The 20,401-nt window shown below is 38.4% G+C and overlaps 2 protein-coding genes across 5 annotated transcripts in view; one reads left to right on the top strand and one right to left on the bottom strand.

Annotated features, from left to right (window-relative positions):
* psme3ip1 (proteasome activator subunit 3 interacting protein 1) overlaps positions 1-5,282 on the top strand; it is a 44,027-nt gene extending 38,745 nt beyond the window's left edge. For 2 of the 3 annotated variants that reach the window (XM_072913934.1, XM_072913935.1), the window contains exons 7-8: positions 1,433-1,642; positions 5,001-5,282. In XM_072913934.1, the coding sequence (XP_072770035.1) occupies positions 1,433-1,642; positions 5,001-5,080 (290 nt within the window). In that variant the 3' untranslated portion in view covers positions 5,081-5,282. Of the gene's footprint in view, positions 1-1,432; positions 1,643-4,932 lie in introns of all 3 variants that reach the window. The other variant, XM_072913936.1, reaches the window with a different exon arrangement.
* Positions 5,283-7,278: 1,996 nt separating this feature from the next.
* cpne2 (copine II) overlaps positions 7,279-20,401 on the bottom strand; it is a 103,879-nt gene continuing 90,756 nt past the window's right edge. For both annotated transcript variants that reach the window (XM_061969852.2, XM_061969853.2), the window contains 2 exons: positions 16,879-17,115; positions 7,279-8,201 (listed from right to left, as the gene is read on the bottom strand). In XM_061969852.2, coding sequence (XP_061825836.1) covers positions 8,094-8,201; positions 16,879-17,115 — 345 coding nt within the window. In that variant the 3' untranslated portion in view covers positions 7,279-8,093. The remainder of the gene's footprint in view (positions 8,202-16,878; positions 17,116-20,401) is intronic.

The raw sequence follows: 20,401 nt of genomic DNA, 5'->3' as shown, positions 1-20,401 counted from the left end.
TGTGTTAATGTACTGTATCAATAAGTGCTTTAAGCACATTATGTTGTGTAAGGTACTTTTTTGAAACCTTTATTTTGTTTGTTACTTTGTTACTTTAACGGATGTGGTGCATAGCACTTTATTGTGAAAGGGGGGGGGAGTGTGCTAGTGTTCTGAGCTTTACGAAGAAGGAGAGTAGGTCAGGTTGTTTATAAAAATAAATAATAATCAAATATACTGCAATGTAAGGGTATTATGCATAACCTTAATTAACACATTATTATGCCTAATTTGGACAACCATGTATGGTGACGATAAGGTACTTTTAAAAAAAAGTAATAAAATAAGATAAATAAATTAAAAACATTTTCTTGAATAAAAAAGAAAGTAAAACAATATAACAGTTACATAGAAACTAGTAATTAATGAAAATGAGTAAAATTAACTGTTAAAGGTTAGTACTATTAGTGGACCAGCAGCACGCACAATCATGTGTGCTTACGGACTGTATCCCTTGCAGACTGTATTGATATATATTGATATATAATGTAGGAACCAGAATATTAATAACAGAAAGAAACAACCCTTTTGTGTGAATGAGTGTAAATGGAGTAGGGAGGTTTTTTGGGTTGGTGCACTAATTGTAAGTGTATCTTGTGTTTTTTATGTTGATTTAATTAAAAAATAAAAATAAAAAAACCATACAGATAATAAAAAAAACCCGATACCAGTAATTTCCGATATTACATTTTAACGCATTTATTGGCCTATAATATCGGCAGGCCGATATTATAGGACATCTCTAATATTAAATAATAAATATGTTTCTTAACTCAACTGTCTAAAACTAAACTAGATTTAGGTGCAGATGAAAATACAACTTTACCTCTTTAGTCATAATTTTTGCATTGAAGAAACTTCTCTATGACTTTAGCTCCAGACTTCTTCTGTTTGATATTGTCATTACTGCCACAAGTGGTGGAAAAGTATATTACAACGAACCACAGCTGAAAAACAGATATTTTTTGGCAGTCCAAAAGTGGGCCTATGGTTAAGAAACACTGCTAAGACTACTTAAATATATAAGTAAGACACATAAATATGCATTGCTCGCCACAAACGGCAGTTGCTTGACCAACGTACTTGTTATGCTTTATACACAATTTATGTACAGTAGACAAGGCATGTCTGCTCACATTGAGAGGTGTTATTCATGTGCTTATTGCAGAAATGTGCCCACAGTTTGTTCAGTTGAAACACACACTAAAGATGTTTATCCCCTGAGTTGTGTGTGCTTTGCATTACTTCTACAGTAGCCTGTCAGTAAAATTGATATTTCATTACTTGCATTTTTCATGAGAAATATTCAAATGAGCTCTATAGAGAGAGATTTAATAAGCAGGTATTAGTAAGAGGTGAAGCTCTCAGCCTCACAGTAGTTTCTGTTGTTCAGAGCAGGAGGGAGGAGGAGGAGAAGGAAGGTCAGGGGGAGCTGAAAGTCAAGCAAGAGTCCCAGGCCTGGTGTCCAAGAACCCTTCACCCCCCCTCAACTCCAGTCCAGGTGTGCTTCACCTGCCCTCGGCGGCAGTTTGCATCGGCATCTTACCGGGACTCTGCAATTACTCCGGCAGCAGCGACTCTGACAGCAGCTCGGACAGCGAAGGTAGCGTGGACGCAGTCATGTCGCCGTATGTGAAGCACAGAAAAGCCTACAGATAGTTTGTCGTACACACACACACACACACACACACACACACACACACACACACACACACACACACGCGCAGTACGCCTGACCAACAAAATGTGTATAGTAATACAATGACACCTGCATTCACAAGAATTGAATAGAGGTAAAATAAATACAATATAAAGATTAGTGCTGTCAAATGTTTCATTTTGAATAATCGTGATTAATCACAGGGTATTACTTAAATGCAGAATTTAAATGAACTTAAAATCACCATATTTAATACAAATGCAATTTTACTGTCAGAATGTCAACAAGGAACATTGTTAGATGTTTTACTTGAATGCATTGTTATTTATTAACTCCTTACAGGTAACATAAAGGAGCATGTGCAGTCAAATTAAATTGCATGATTAATCTGCATACACACGATTAATGCGGTAATTTTTTGTGATTAATAATATAAATTGTTATTTTTGACAGTTCTAATAAATATATAATAGAAATAAAGTAAATGTGTAGGTTAATGCAACACATTAACCTGCTAAAAAAACGACACAAATTGGAAAAGCAATATTTGGACATATACAGTAGTGTATTAGTGTAATTATGGTTATGAGTCCAGTAACTCCAAAACTCGTATTACAACTAAATTTGATGTTGGTTTATGGTGTCTTGCGGCAATTGAAGCAAAAATAACGTACACGAGTTGCTGTTGATTAAGTCTTAAGTGTGTTCAACACATTTTGTAATAATCCTAGATCAGGGGTGTCAAACTCATTTTAGCTGAGGGGCCGCATGGAGGAAAACCTGTGCACACGCGGGCCGGACTATTAAAATCATGGCATTAAAACTAAAAAATAAAGACAACTTCATATTGTTTTCTTTGTCTTGCTTTGGCCAAAAATAGAACAAACACATTCTGAAAATATTACAATAACAATATAGGAAAAAATACCGGCAGTGATAAAGTTTAGATCCATGAAGGAAAGAAGAAAGTGGATGAATGTTTATAACTGAATACATTTACATATGCATAAAAATTTGTTTTCTTTTGTATTTTTTTTTTTATGAATTAAGTAACGTTTATGACAACCTTTTTCCAAAACACAATATAGAACAGGGGTCGGGAACCTTTTTGGCTGAGAGAGCCATGAAAGCCAAATATTTTAAAATGTATTTCCGTGAGAGCCATATAATATTTGTTTTAACACTGAATACAACTAAATGCGTGCATTTTTAAGTAAGACCAACATTTTTAGAGCATAATAAGTCTCTCATTATTTTTAATAACATTGTTATTCTGAAGCTAACCAATAATAAATAAAATACTTCTTACCATTAATGCGACTTCTTGAACAGGTGCGGTAGAAAACGGATGGATGGATGTAAATGCATGAGAATGTTTTATATTTTGAACGTTATTTTTAACACTGTGATTACCAGCGGAATTATTCAGTACTTATCGTGTTAATGGCCTACTGAAATGCGATTTTCTTATTTAAACGGGGATAGCAGGTCCATTCTATGTGTCATACTTGATCATTTCGCAATATTGCCATATTTTTGATGAAAGGATTTAGTAGAGAACATTGACGATAAAGTTCGCAACTTTTGGTCGCGGATAAAAAAAGCCTTGCCTGTACCGGAAGTAGCAGACGAGTAGCGTGACGTCACAGGTTGTGGAGCTCCTCACATGTGCACATTGTTTACAATCATGGCCACCAGCAGCGAGAGCCATTCGGACCGAGAAAGCGACGATTTCCCCATTAATTTGAGCGAGGATGAAAGATTTGTGGATGAGGAAAGTGAGAGTGAAGGACTAGAGGGCAGTGGGAGCGATTCAGATAGGGAAGATGCTGTGAGAGGCGGGTGGGACCTGATATTCAGCTGGGAATGACTAAAACAGTAAATAAACACAAGACATATATATACTCTATTAGCCACAACACAACCAGCCTTATATTTAATATGCCACAAATTAATCGCGCATAACAAACACCTCCCCCCTCCCGTCCATATAACCCGCCAATACAACTCAAACACCTGCACAACACACTCAATCCCACAGCCCAAAGTACCGTTCACCTCCCCAAAGTTCATACAGCACATATATTTCCCCAAACTCCCAAAAGTTACATACGTGACATGCACATAGCGGCACGCACGTACGGGCAAGCGATCAAATGTTTGGAAGCGTACTCACGGTACCGTGTCTGCGTATCCAACTCAAAGTCCTCCTGGTAAGAGTCTCTGTTGTCCCAGTTCTCCACAGGCCAATGGTAAATCTTGACTGTCAACTTCCGGGAATGTAAACAATGAAACACCGGCTGTGTTTGTGTTGCTGCAGTCGGCAGTAATACACCGCTTCCCCACCTACAGCTTTCTTCTTTGCTGTCTCCATTGTTCATTGAACAAATTGCAAAAGATTCACCAACACAGATGTCCAGAATACTGTGGAATTTTGCGATGAAAACAGATGACTTAATAGCTGGCCACCATGCTGTCCCAAAATGTCCTCTACAATCCGTGACGTCACGCGCAGGCGTCATCATACCGAGACGTTTTCAGCAGGGTATTTCGCGCGGAATTTAAAATTGCACTTAACGTATTGGCATGTGTTGCAATGTTAAGATTTCATCATTGATATATAAACTATCAGACTGCGTGGTCGGTAGTAGTGGGTTTCAGTAGGCCTTTAATTAATGTCAGCTAAGATTTATCTGAGAGCCAGATGCAGTCATCAAAAGAGCCACATCTGGCTCTAGAGCCATAGGTTCCATACCCCTGATATAGAATGTGAGATATAACAGGATAATGCATACATTTATCATTTGTTTTCAAAACACTTACAAAAAAGTGGGACCCCAAAAATGTACTGTGGGACCCCATTTTTATGACTTGATGGAGTCTCTTTTTGAAAATTCCTAGCACCAACACTGATGTAGTATTGGTGCATTCAAAACAGCAGCACGCGACTGTGGCCTGCGGGCCGGTTCTAATACTAATCAAATTTCATCCCGGGGGCCCGCGGGCCTTGACTTTGACACCCCTGACCTAGTAAATGCTTGTGAGAACGTGCTACAACTGTTTTATTTTGGAAGCTGTGAGTAAACTGTTGCAAATCAAACTGTCATGGCAGAACGTTGGTGAAACTAACCCTAATAAATAGCAACATGGAAACTATTTCAAGTCGCTGTTGGTGCTTTTACTGTGTGGCACCGCAACATAACGCTTCCTTCCCTCGATCACGTCTCATACAGTTTAACCCAGCAAGCAATCCCGCACTGCCTTCCCTGACGACATCCCGCTCTCCCCCCCCCACACACAGCCCACTCCCAACAACAAGCTGTGCTTTTGGCTGTGGGAGCATTGACTGGCAGCCGTGGAAGAAGGAAAAACGCTGCGTAGAAGGTGTCACATGATTGCTTTGCAGCAAGGGCGCATCTCGCACTCGTCTTTGGGTGTCATGCAAAGTTTGTGTTGTGTTGGAGACTCATGTGAAGGATGTTGGAGTCACAGCATTCTGGGGAAATGCTCAACTCTTTGCTGCTTCCTCAGGCTCACACGCTCTGTGTTGGTCTAAGGAGAAATAAAGAACCTTCTCTTTTAATGTGCGCTTTTGTGTCTGTTTATTTTCACTATTGTCCACTGATTGGTTACTGTAATCAAGATCAATGGTTAAAAAAAAGACAAATAAGCTTAATAGGGTGGGGGCGGCATGGCGTAGTGGGTAGAGCAACCGTGCCAGAAACCTGAGGGTTGCAGGCTCGCTCCCCGCCTCTTACCATCCAAAAATCGCTGCCGTTGTGTCCTTGGGCGGGACACTTCACCCTTTGCCCCCAGTGCTACTCACACCGGTGAATTGAATGATGAATGATAGATAGGTGGTGGTCGGAGGGGCCGTTGGCGCAAATTGCAGCCACGCTTCCGTCAGTCTATCCCAGGACAGCTGTGGTTATGAAAGTAGCTTACCACCACCAGGTGTGAATGAATGATGGCTTCTACATGTAAAGCGACTTTGGGTACTTAGAAAAGCGCAATATAAATCCCAGTTACTATTATTAGTACAAAACCCAAAACCAGTAAAGTTGGCATGTTGTGTAAATAGTAAATAAAAACAAAATACAATGATTTGCAATTCCTTTTCAACTTATATTCAATTGAATAGACTGCAAAGACAATATATTTAATGTTTAAACTGACACAGCGGAATTTTTACCACTGTGTTACATGGCCTTTTAACAACACTCAGTAAACGTTTGGGAACTGAGGAGACACATTTTTTAAGCTTCTCGGGTGGAATTATTTCCCATTCTTGCTTGGTGTACAGCTTAAGTTGTTCAACAGTCCGGGGGTCTCCGTTGTGGTATTTTAGGCTTCATAATGCGCCACACATTTTCAATGGGAGACAGGTCTGGACTACAGGCAGGCCAGTCTAGTACCCGCACTCTTTTACTATGAAGCCACGTTGATGTAACACGTGGCTTGGCATTGTCTTGCTGAAATAAGCAGGGGCGTCCATGGTAACGTTGCTTGGATGGCAACATATGTTGCTCCAAAACCTGTATGTACCTTTCAGCATTAATGGCGCCTTCACAGATGTGTAAGTTACCCATGCCTTGGGCACTAATACACCCCCATACTATCACAGATGCTGGCTTTTCAACTTTACGCCTATAACAATCCGGATGGTTCTTTTCCTCTTTGGTCCGGAGGACACGACGTCCACAGTGGACTCGTCAGACCACAGAACACTTTTCCACTTTGCATCAGTCCATCTTAGATCAGCTCGGGCTAAGCAAAGCCGGCTGCGTTTCTGGGTGTTGTTGATAAATTGCTTTCACTTTGCATAGTAGAGTTTTAACTTGCACTTACAGATATAACGACCAACTGTAGTTACTGACAGTGAGTTTCCGAAGTGTTCCTGAGCCCATGTGGTGATATCTTTTACACAGTGATGTCACTTTTTTATGCAGTACCGCCTGAGGGATCCAAGGTCATTGGCATTCAATGTTACGTGCAGGATTTTTTCCAGATACATTTCTTGCAATAGGTCTTTAAACAATGTTGTTCTTAAACTGTTGGACAATTTGCTCACGCAGTTGTTGACAAAGTGGTGACCCTCGCCCCATCCTTGTTTGTGAATGACTGAGCATTTCATGGAAGCTGCTTTTATACCCAATCATGGTACCCACCTGTTCCCAATTAGCCTGTTCACCTGTGGGATGTTCCAAATAAGTCTTTGATGAGCATTCCTCAACTTTCTCAGTCGTTTTTGCCACTTGTGCCAGCTTTTTTGAAACATATTGCAGGCATCAAATTCCAAATGAGCCAACATTTGCAACAAATCATTTTCCAGTTCGAACGTTAAGTATTTTGTCTTTGCAGTCTATTCAATTGAATATAGGTTGAAAAGGATTTGCAAATCATTGTATTCTGTTTTTATTCATGATTTACACAACTTCACTGGTTTTGGGGTTTCTAGTAGTAGTATTAGTAGTAGTGTGGGTACTATACTGAAACGATATGAGCAAAATATAGTCACATAATGTATTCTTAAAAAAATATTGATTGAATTGTTTTGTGCACAAAAATGCCAGACAGGGTGTCGTTGTTTTTGTTTATTTACCTGAGCGTTCACATGGACACAACTTTCTAAAATGAGTAACACAATTAGTACAAATAACAATACACTTTGTATTAGTATAAGAACACAGCTCTGCACAGCTTGAAAGTACAATTAAAAACGGCGGTTATTACACATCATATAAATATGGATACTGTATTTGCATATCAGTAATCTCTTGCATCTTTCACATAAATGTGACAAAATAATCATCTTCAAGTATTTACAAAAACAAATCTATTACACACACGTGCTTTTGTGCCCATGAGCACACTGTAAACGTTTAAACTCTGTAAACAGTGACTGGCGACATGCAGAATGATTCAAATGATTTTTTTGAAATCGTTGTCATATTGAAGCTCATCTTCCTGTTGGACATCCACAATAAACGTCAGCACACAAATGAAACTTATTCCCCAGCTGCTACCTGAAGATCCGCACGACCACTGATACGTTTCGGCCAAGGGGACTTTACGCCACAACGTTGAGATCACACAGTATCAATCACAAGACACACGTGCAGAAAAGCAATACGTTAATATTCAATATTGTCCTCTCTTCAAGTTGCTTCACCTGCGTGTTGCTCTGACTTTTGCACTTTTTTTGTCAGACATGCTTTTACCCAAGTTCCGCCTTTTTTTGAACCGGAAACATTCTAAAATAAAAAGATGTGTTCCACGTATGATGCCATCAGCCACACACACACACACACACACACACATGTTCAATATGCACTGGCTGTTAACAGTGGGACTATTGTACAGTCAAACGCAGCCTTTTTGTCTGATGCTGTGCTCACTCTGGTGCAGTGTTGGTGGGCGGTAGATTTCGCTGTTTAAAGTACTGAGTGACCTGCTGAGGCAGCTCGGCCAAGACTGACTTGGCGAGGGTCTCCTTAGGTGCCTGTAAGGAAAAGAGAGCACAAGAAAATACTTTAGTTGCAGTATGGACGACTGATTTGCTTCTTCCTACTCCCTTTCGAACATACTGGTTTGTGAATTATAGAGAATACATACAGTCGTGGTTATAGATGTCCGATAATGGCTTTTTCCCCCCGATATTGTCCAACTCTTAATTACCGATTCCGATATCAACCGATACCGATATATACAGTCGTGGAATTAAAACATTATTATGCCTAATTTTGTTGTGATGCCCCAAACAATGTAACAAGGTTTTCCAAAATAAATCAACTCAGTTATGGAAAAAAAAATGCCAACATAGCACTGCCATATTTATTATTGAAGTCACAAAGTGCATTATTTTTTCTAACATGCCTCAAAACAGCAGCTTGGAATTAGTACATGTGTACATAACTTAAAAAATAACTGTCTCTATGAAAATGTAAAAATAGAGATAAAGACATAATGTAATAAAAAGCTGGCATGCTGATACTATTAATGAACAAAAACACAAATATTTGTCTTCAAATAAATGGATAACATTTATCTAGAGCATTTTTATTAGATATTACAAATTACACTCCAACACTGTTCTACCTAACATAATGAATAATCCTGATTAATAGTCGTGATTTCAATATTGATCAAAATAATCTTATATATTATTTTGCCCATAATCGTGTACATTTTTGTTATGTGTAAGACTAGAACTCATATATGACCACTATTTTATCTATGTGGACAAAAAGTGCAGTTACGTCTTATGTCCATAAGGTGCTATCTTGCGAAATTGTCACATTTATATTATCTGTTTATAGTAGAGATGTCCGATAATGGCTTTTTTGCCGATATCCGATATTACGATATTGTCCAACTCTTAGCGATTCCAATATCAACCAATACCGATACATACAGTCGTGGAATTAACACATTATTATGCCTAATTTTGTTGTGAGGCCCCGCTAGATGCATTAAACAATGTAACAAGGTTTTCCAAAAGAAATCAACTCAAGTTATGGAAAAAAAAATGCCAACATGGCACTGCCATATTTATTATTGAAGTCACAAAGTGCTTTTTTTTTTTTTTAACATGCCTCAAAACAGCAGCTTGGAATTTGGGACATGAGGGTATGAGGAGGTTGAGGTGGGGAGAGGGGGGTTCTGGGTATTTGTTCTGTTGTGTTTATGTTGTGTTACGGTGCGGCTGTTCTCCCGAAATGTGTTTGTCATTCTTGTTTGGCGTGGGTTCACAGTGTGGCGCATATTTGTAACAGTATTAAAGTTGTTTATACGGCCACCCTCAGTGGGACCTGTATGGCTGTTGACCAAGTATGCATTGCATTCACTTGTGTCTGTGTGAAAAGCCGTAGATATGTGATTGGGCCGGCATGCAAAGGCAGTGCTTTTAAGGCACGCTCCCAATATGGAAATCGGGAGAATGGTTGCCCCAAGAGATTTTCGGGAGGGGCACTGAAATTCGGGAGTCTTCCGGGAAAATTGTGAGGGTTGGCAAGTATGACTGGGAGACGCAACTGCTCTGAACTTCTCCCTACGTCCGTGTACCACTCCGTATAGCGGCGTTTTAAAAAGTCATACATTTTACTTTTTGAAACCGATACCGATAATTTCCGATATTACATTTTAAAGCATTTATCGGCCAATAATATGGGCAGTCCGATATCGGACATCTCGAGTTGTGGTCAAAAGTTTACATACACTTAATGTCATGGCTGTCTTGAGTTTCCAATAATTTCTACAACTCTTATTTTTTTGTGATAGAGTGATTGGAGCACATACTTGTTGGTCACAAAAAACATTCATGAAGTTTGGTTCTTTTATGAATTTATTATGGGTCTACTGAAAGTGTGACCAAATCTGCTGGGTCAAAAGTATACATACAGCAATGTTAATATTTGCTTACATGTCCCTTGGCAAGTTTCACTGCAATAAGGCGCTTTTGGTAGCCATCCACAAGCTTCTGGTTGAATTTTTGACCACTCCTCTTGACAAAATTGGTGCAGTTCAGCTAAATTTGTTGGTTTTCTGACATGGACTTGTTTCTTCAGCATTGTCCACATGTTCTCAATGGGGTTCAAGTCAGGACTTTGGGAAAGCCATTCTAAAACCTTAATTCGAGCCTGATTTAGCCATTTCTTTACCACTTTTGACGTGTGTTTGGGGTCATTGTCCTGTTGGAACACCCAACTGCGCCCAAGACCCAACCTCCGGGCTGATGATTTTAGGTTGTCCTGAAGAATTTGGAGGTAATCCTACTTTTTCATTGTCCCATTTACTCTCTGTAAAGCACCAGGTCCATTAGCAGCAAAACAGGCCCAGAGCATAATACTACCACCACCATGCTTGACGGTAGGGATGGTGTTCCTGGGATTAAAGGCCTCACCTTTTCTCCTCCAAACATACTCCTGGGTATTGTGGCCAAACAGCTCAATTTTTGTTTCATCTGACCACAGAACTTTCCTCCAGAAGGTCTTATCTTTGTCCACGTGATGTCAGAAGAAACAAAAATCCGATACACCGGCCCCCAGACACATTTTTTGGTCAAAATAATTGCCTAGGCCTGTACTACTGCCTAAAATTGTAATTCATAAAATTAGGATATATTTACCTTAATTAACATATATTTGCATTAGCAGTGCAGTGCTACCTTGATTATTGCGAGGGTTACATTCTATTTATTTTGTGATTTATTTGAATATTGTATGAATTTCAAGTCCTCCACACACTCTCATGAACACTTCCTATACCTTTTAAAACATTTCATAGTGGTAAAACAAATCAGAGCCCTTTAAATTGTGTGCGTTCCATGTCAAAAAAGTTTGGGATTTTAGCTCAGTAGTCAGCAAATGGTAGAACATTAATGAATGAATGGAGTTGTTCAATAATTATTATTTTTTAACAGAAAATAACAGTTTTAACATCATAAAACATCAATCCTCATCGCATACTTGCCAACCCTCCCGAATTTCAGTGCCCCTCCCGATAATCTCCCGGGGCAACCATTCTCACGAATTTCTCCCGATTTACACCCGGACAACAATATTGGGGGCGTGCCTTTAGCGTCCTCTCTCTCACCTGAAACATTCACCCTTTAACGGCCGCATGCTGTCCTCAGTCACGTCCGCTTTTCCTCCATATAAACAGCGTGCCGGCCCAGTCACATAACATCTATGGCTTTTGGAACTCAGTGCACAACCTTTCTGGATTCGATAAGGAAACGGTTCGATAAGAGGATTCGCTAATGGCATCGACATCGATAATTTCTTAACAAACATCATCCCTATACTTCACTGGGCGCCGTTTCTGGCCGGACAATAATAACGGTTACACCTCGAAGTCAAGCGCGGCCTTTTGAATATCTCCCTAATTCTGAGGTCTGAAGGTTGGCAAGTACTGTATGCCTCATCGTCCCATTCTGTTACCGGGAAATAAATAAGCTCTGCTCTCATTACAAGAATTCTGACTAAAATAAAAGTTTTCCTGACCACTGATTGTGATCAAAGCCACAAGACAGCTTGCTAACATTTGATCTGAACTCTGCCCGGCGAAAGGCACAGATTTGCTTTAAAAAGCGAATTGAAGTTGACTCGCTAGCTAGCGAAAAGCGGTCGCATAGCAACTCGAAGTTATACATCGATCAAACCGTGAAAGTTTAGGCAAACTTTAAGTGTTTTGACACACAAAAGATCTCCAAAAGAGGCTAACCCAGCGCAAGGATTGATATTTGTTTAATTACACAAGTTACAAGTGCCACTAGCCGTCAAAGCTAAACACGTTAACAACTTCCAGTTGGTTGTTTAGCAACCATGCATAAATGCAACCAAAGCAAAACTTCCACCCTGGAACTTTCGGGTTCACAGATCAAAATTCAAGAAACAGATATCTGGAGAATTGATGTGGTGGAAAACCAGAGAAAGTTTATTAGAGTATAAGAAGATGTAAAATCATCTCTTGGAAACATGCAGGCAGCAGCAAGAAATAATAATAATGAAACAACTAATAGAAAGGTTGAGAAGGGAATTTCTTGAAAACATAAAGAAGTTTAGGGAGAACAGGAAGATTCTCAGAGAGGAAACCGCAGCAGTGAGAAAGGAGATGACAGTCTGGCAGGAGCACACCACAGTGGTAAGACATGAGGTGAAAGTCCTACATCAGGGTGTCAAACTCAAATACAGAGTGGGCCAAAATTTAAAACTGAACAAAGCCGCGGGCCAAAGTTGAACAAATTAACCTTTTAATAGGGACCCAAACAAGTTTTGCATTGAAATTGAACAAGCAAGACTTATATAACTTTATAGTGACATGCAAAATCGAGTTTCAAATAATAATAATAATAATAATTAAAAAATGTCAATGGCATATCAAATACAATTTAAATAAAAATGTAATACCTCTTTTCTATTTGCAGCCTTCTGAGGTAAATATCAACATTAACTTTTTCCACAGGCTAATAAATTTGAAAATAAAATAATGAATAAACCAACCATTCAGGACTTTAAACTGCTCAGTTTGCAACACACTGATCTAATCTGATGTACCCAAGCCAGATACTTGGGATCTTTTTTTGGATGCTAGTCCATTAATGTCGGGGCTCAGGCTTTGAGCTGAGGCAACCTTCATTATCGAACAAAGGTGTTCATCAGTCATTATATCTCGTAGTCCACCCGGACCACAGTCTTGGGGGCGTGCCTTAAAGTCACTAGCTTTAACGTCCTCTACGAGCTGTCGTCACGTCCACTTTTCCTCCATTCTAACGTGCCAGCCCAGTCACAAGATATGTGCGGCTTCTGTACGCACACACAGGTGAATGCAAGGCATACTTGATCAACAGCGATACAGGTTACACTGAGGGTGGCCGTATAAACAACTTTAACACTGTTAGAAATATACGCCACACTGTGAATCTACACCAAACAAGAATGACAAACACATTTTGAGAGAACATCCGCACCGTAAGAACATAAACACAACAGAACAAATACCCAGAACCCTTTGCAGCACTAACTCTTCCGGGACGCTACAAAATACACCCCCGCTACAACCAAACCCCGCCCGCCAACAGGAAATCTAAAATGGCATTGCTGAGACAGGGAAAGGCCCTGAAGAGTACAAATGTGTACATGAACAAGCACCTTACCTTACTTACAATGCCAAGAAAGCATGTGACTTTAGGAATCAGGGGGAAAACTTACATTAAGCGGAATGGATGTCCAGAAGCAAGAGTACGTGTTGTCAACAAATCAAGGTTCTAGACAATGATTAAAAGTTTACAGTGCTTTGACAAAAGCGACAACAATCATGGAGTCTTAAGGGGGAAAAAAACCCATCTACATTCAACATCAACACTACTACATTCCAAGGGACCATTGAACAGGAAGACCTGGATTTAGGAGAACATTCATTTAAACAAGAAAATATGGAACTGAAAACCTTTTAGAACATACGTCATAAAAGTCTGGAATTGGAGAACGATATAGATCCAGATACAATTTTTTTCTCCCACATCAGGAATCATTATTATTACACAGATGAACACGATAATAGCAAGAATAAATCCGACAAACTGTAAATTTTTCATTTCAACAACGTTTCTTGGGTTGCATTTTCTTAAAGCTCTTTTTGTGGTTGTATTTTAAGGTTTTTCCTGTTATTGGCCTCGTCAACTTGAACTAAATAAAAGATAGTGCTGACCCCACTATGGACTGGACTCTTACTATTATGTTGGATCCACTATGGACTGGACTCTCACAATATTATGTCAGACCCACTCAACATCCATTGCATTCGGTCTCCCCTAGAGGGGGGTGGGGGGGTTACCCACATATGCGGTCCTCTCCAAGGTTTCTCATAGTCATTCACATCGACGTCCCACTGGGTTGAGTTTTTCCTTGCCCTTATGTGGGCTCTGTACCGAGGATGTCGTTGTGGCTTGTGCAGCCCTTTGAGACACTTGGGATTTAGGGCTATATAAATAAACATTGATTGATTGATAAAAAGCTTAATCTAGGTCATTGAATGAATTTCAGTCTGAACGTCTGAAGAAAGTTGCCTTTTCAAGGTGCAGTTTAAACCTCACAAGAGTGAGTGCATCTGACAATCCTGGACTGCATATGTCAAGAAAAAAGCTAAACATATTGACCAGCTGTTTCTATAGAAGTCAAACATTGAAAGGTTTGAGGACTGGCTCCAGGCAACCTTCCGTGAAATCAATCAGAAGGACGTTATTGAATGCATCGGACACTTCAACTACATGCTGTCTGCAGACGAACTAAGCAAGTTTCTTTTTTCTACATTCTGCTGCTGCATTGAGTCATTCACCACATTAAATCTAGGAACTCTGTGTGTGCTGTACTTTACTGTAACAGGAAGCGCATCAGACAAGTACTAAACCCAGCTTTTGACTTTCAAGCAACAGGCCGATTTGGAGTCGTGTCACGGATACAATGTTTAGTATTTCTTTATATCCAAAAATCCCAAGGCCGAGCTGTGCTATGCTAATCGATCAAGAAAAATCCATAGACTAGCCACACCTTTGTATAAGCCGCAGAGTGCAAAGCTTGGGGAAAAAAGTAGCGATTTACAGTCCGGAAAATACGTCAATTCTTTATTTACTAATTTATCTATTGTTGTGTTAAAGAATGTGTTGTGACTAGGGATGTCCGATAATGGCTTTTTGCCAATATCCGATATTCCGATATTGTCCAACTCTTAATTACCGATACCGATATCAACCGATACCGATATATACAGTCGTGGAATTAACACATTATTATGCCTAATTTGGACAACCAGGTAAGGTGAAGATAAGGTACTTTTGAAAAAAATGAATAAAATAAAATAAGATAAATAAATTAAAAACATTTTCTTGAATAAAAAAGAAAGTAAAAAAATAAAAAAAACAGTTACATAGAAACTAGTAATTAATGAAAATGAGTAAAATTTACTGTCAAAGGTTAGTACTATTAGTGGACCAGCAGCACGCACAATCATGTGTGCTTACGGACTGGATCCCTTGCAATGGTGATATATAATGTAGGAACCAGAATATTAATAACAGAAAGAAACAACCCTTTTGTGTGAATGAGTGTGAATAAGTGTAAATGGGGGAGGGAAGTTTTTTGGTTTGGTGTAGTAATTGTAAGTGTATCTTGTGTTTTTTATGTTGATTTAATAAAAAAAAGAAAGAAAGAAAAACCGATACCGATAATTAAAAAAACGATACCGATATTTTCCGATATTACATTTTAAAGCATTTATCTTCCATTCTATGTGTCATACTTGATCATTTCGCGATATTGCCATATTTTTGATGAAAGGATTTAGTAGAGAACATCGACGATAAAGTTCGCAACTTTTGGTTGCTGATAAAAAAGCCTTGCCTGTACCGGAAGTAGCAGACGATATGCGCGTGACGTCACAGGTTGTGGAGCTCCTCACATCCGCACATTGTTTACAATCATGGCCACCAGCAGCGAAAGGCATTCGGACCGAGAAAGCGACGATTTCCCCATTAATTTGAGCGAGGATGAAAGATTCGTGGATGAGGAAAGTGAGAGTGAAGGACTAGAGAGCAGTGGGAGCGATTCAGATAGGGAAGATGCTGTGAGAGGCGGGTGGGACCTGATATTCAGCTGGGAATGACTAAAACAGTAAATAAACACAAGACATATATATACTCTATTAGCCACAACACAACCAGGCTTATATTTAATATGCCACAAATTAATCTCGCATAACAAACACCTCCCCCCTCCCGTCCATATAACCCGCCAATACAACTCAAACACCTGCACAACACACTCAATCCCACAGCCCAAAGTACCGTTCACCTCCCCAAAGTTCATACAGCACATATATTTGTATAAGTCCCCAAAGTTACGTACGTGCAATGCACATAGCGGCACGCACGTACGGGCAAGCGATCAAATGTTTGGAAGCCGCAGCTGCATGCGTACTCACGGTACCGCGTCTGCGCATCCAACTCAAAGTCCTCCTGGTAAGAGTCTCTGTTGTCCCAGTTCTCCACAGGCCAATGGTAAAGCTTGACTGTCATCTTTCGGGAATGTAAACAATGAAACACCGGGCGTGTTTGTGTTGCTGCAGTCGGCCGCAATACACCGCTTCCCACCTACAGCTTTCTTCTTTGCTGTCTCCATTGTTCATTGAACAAATTGGAAAAGATTCACCAACACAGATGTCCAGAATACTGTGGAATTTTGCGATGAAAACAGACGACTTAATAGCTGGCCACCATGCTGTCCCAAAATGTCCTCTACAATCCGTGACGTCACGCGCTGACGTCATCATACCGAGACGTTTTCAGCAGGATATTTTGCGCGAAATTTAAAATTGCACTTTAGTAAACTAACCCGGCCGTATTGGCATGTGTTGCAATGTTAAGATTTCATCATTGATATATAAACTATCAGACTGCGTGGTCGGTAGTAGTGGGTTTCAGTAGGCCTTTAAGGAATTATTTCATTATATTCAGATACCGGGAATCGGTACCATATTGGACCAAATGAGAAAAGTACCATGCCCTAACCAGCGCGTTCGAAGAGTTTATCATGCAGGGTACAAACTCCTTTTATTCACTGATCCTTGCTCTACAAATGGTGCACACAACAGTCGTGGACATCAGAGTGGAAGACAACACTTACATTACGGAAATCTCGGAAGGGAACAAACTGCACGATGTCTCGAAGAGCCTCCTCGCCCGTGTTGGACCTCAAAACGCTAGCATCGCCATCTAAAAACTCCATGGCGGCAAAGTCTGCGTTGCCCACGCCGATGATGATGATGGACATTGGCAACTTGGAGGCCTGGACAATGGAATGACGCGTCTCATCCATGTCGCTGATGACGCCGTCTGTTATTATGAGGAGAGTGAAGTACTGCTGCAAAGGGAGGAAGAGGGAAGCAGAATGGGGTATTTGTCATATGATTGGGTAGTTTATGTGGAATTATTCTCTTTCTGGTACTTTTGGTACTGTTTTTGTGGCTTCACTTCAACGGTTGTGAGCGTTGTACAGCCTTAAAAACTACTTTTCTTAAAACCATGTGTTCTGGGATCACGCAAAATACATACATTTATACCAATTATAGGCATGAATGTCTTTGTTGTTATCAAATAAACACTACCAGTTACAGTGTTCTAATATAGAGAAGGTCCTGGAACCTTCAGAAACACTTTAAAATGTATATGGGATATTTGACGCTGTGTAGAAATAGGACAACATTCAACAAATTAAAATGTGTGCACCCATGTTTTGTTAACATCATTTAACCCTAATGAAGAGTTAATATGAATATGATATTCATGATCATTTACATGAAAGATATGGAGGACATGACTCCGACTCAGCTCAATGGTTTCTCTTTAATCTGCGAAGAGCAGCTCTGATTAAAGAATCTTAATCACACTAACACACACACACACACCAGTTTGGCGATGCTATCACTGGTCAGTCACTCAGTAGGTTCACTCATTATCTAAGGAACATTGAGGCTTCACTACACTCAACTATACACGCAGACATACACATCACCCTGGTATGAGGTTGACATACACCAAATCACATTTTCCAACCCTGATTCTCATGTTCCACCAAAACCTGATTTTTTCCTTAGAAAAAAACATACTACACTCAGTGTATTTTAGGGCAACAGGGTACAATTATGTAGAACAAGCACTGAAGGATTCTAAGGATTCTCCACTACAACTGCATTGTTAAGATTACATATACTGTTGACAGTTGGAGTAATCGGCTGGTTTTCGTTTGACAGTGGATCGCTGCTCCGCCGGCCTGTGTATGGATTGTTTGTTTATATATGTGTTTGTGTGTATGTATATATATATATATATATATATATATATATACATATATATATATATATATATATATATATATATATATATATATATATAGGGATGATGTTCGAAACCGGTTCTCCCGGTTGTTCGATAAGAAAAGAACCGTTCGATAAGAAAAGAACCGATTCCATGGACTCAAATCCCTTTTTGAGAACTGGTTCCCGTTATCGAGGCCACTATAGTAAAGAAAAAGAGTTGGTTCTTTATTCAAATCCCTGGGAACGAATCCCATCCCACAAGAAATGCCCTGTGGGACATCACAGGAAATGACGTAGCTCAGTCTAATGACTGAGCTACGTCATTTCCTGTGATGTCACACAAGCAGCAAAAATAATGGACCCTAAAAAACGCCTCAAGGCATGGCTATACACCTATAGTGATCACAGAGACAGGTTGTTTTTGTGTTACTGTATATATTTGTTTTTCTGAAAAATCACACTTAATATACTTTGGGTAACAACAGTCAATATGTATTTATTTTATTTTTTTAGGGGGGGTAACAGTCAATATTTATTTATTTATTTTATTAATTTTTTTTTTCTTACAAAATAAAAGGGAGCTTTTGTTAAACCAAATATTGTGTTTTTTTCCATATACAACAACCTATCTGGATTCGATAAGAGAATCGATAAGGAATCGGTTCGATAAGAGGATTCGATAATAGGCTCGGACTCGATAATTTCTTATCAAACATCATCTACATATATATATATATGTAAATATATATATATGTATATATATATGTATGTATATATGTATATATATGTATGTATATATATATGTATGTATATATATATATATATATATATATATATATATATGTATATATATATATATATATATGTATATATATATATATATGTATATGTATATATATATATATATATATATATATATATATGTATATATATATGTATGTATATATATATATGTATGTATATATATATATACATATATATATATGTATGTATATATATATATACATATATATATATATATGTATATATATATATATGTATGTATATATATATATACATATATATATATATATATATATATATATATATATATATGTGTGTGTGTATTGTTGTCTCTCTGTCTTATCGTTCTCTTGTCCCCGCAATTTCCCCCTCTGTCCTTTGTTTTCCTCTTTCTATCCCCTCATGCTGCGGTCCGGCTCTGCCAAACATGAATATAATTCCATTTAATAAAGCCAAATACAAATAAGGCAACAAGAGAATTATCCCACACTTCTAGTTTGTAAAGTAAATCTGTACAACAAACATGGGCATATACAACAACAATGTCATTTGCCTGAGTGGCTGGACAGGACAAAAAAAATGAAATCAATTCATTTTATGCTGAGATTCAACACAAAAAAAAAACACTTTTGCAGCATGGCTTTTAAAAAGAAAAAGAAAAAGAAAAATGTATACTGCAAATTATTTGCCCCTTGCCAAGATTTAACATTTTATTTCTGAAAAATTCCGTAATGTTTTAGAGCTATTTACTTTTTTTAGTCATTGACTCATCGTAATTTTAGCATGAATATTTTTTTTTTAAATTATTTTAAGAAAATGTTAAAATGGAAAATAACTATTTCAATATTGTGGTTTTTCTCACATAGAAAATCTTGTTTAAAGAATTGAAAGTTGATAAATGTTTGTTTTCAGAATAAAATAATTGTTTTTAGCTTAGAAATACAGCTAATTTCCAAATATACAAATCTTAATTTAGCATATCTTATATTAGGTAACATTTTCTGTCCATGCAGCTTGTTAATTTCAATATTTTTTGTATTTGTTTTCCTAAAATCTAGTCATTTTAATTTATATTTTGACTATTTTTTTGCAGAGTAGATAAGAAATAAAGTATACAAAATAATACAATAGAATGTACTAAAAACACTACAGTGATTGTATGAAGTAATGCAATAATAATGTTTAGCATTTACCTTGGAGAGTGGACCACTACAGTATCTCATTGCAGTTGCTTTTCCATCAAACACACCATCAGCAGCTTCTTCATATGTTCATAGATACATGTTAGTTGTTTAGTATTTATCCTAACATCTTTGGCTGGCCTTAGACTCATTCTGCTTTATTTCTGATATCACCTCGGCATTGGCGTTGCTAGGCCTATTTTAGGGGGGGCTCAAGCCCCCCTAAAATTTTTTTTTTTTTTTTTTTTACAAATACATGCCGACATATACATTATAAAGTGGCCTGAATATGTGTTTAAATAAATAATCATATAACCTGTCATTATTCACTCAGTTTCCCCTCACTTCATAGCGTAAGGTAGAGAGC

The sequence above is a fragment of the Nerophis lumbriciformis genome, linkage group LG10 (assembly GCF_033978685.3).
Source record: "Nerophis lumbriciformis linkage group LG10, RoL_Nlum_v2.1, whole genome shotgun sequence".
Classification (NCBI taxonomy): Eukaryota; Metazoa; Chordata; class Actinopteri; order Syngnathiformes; family Syngnathidae; genus Nerophis; species Nerophis lumbriciformis.
The sequence above is the reverse complement of the archived record's forward strand: the minus strand, read 5'-3'. Positions and strand labels throughout refer to the sequence as shown.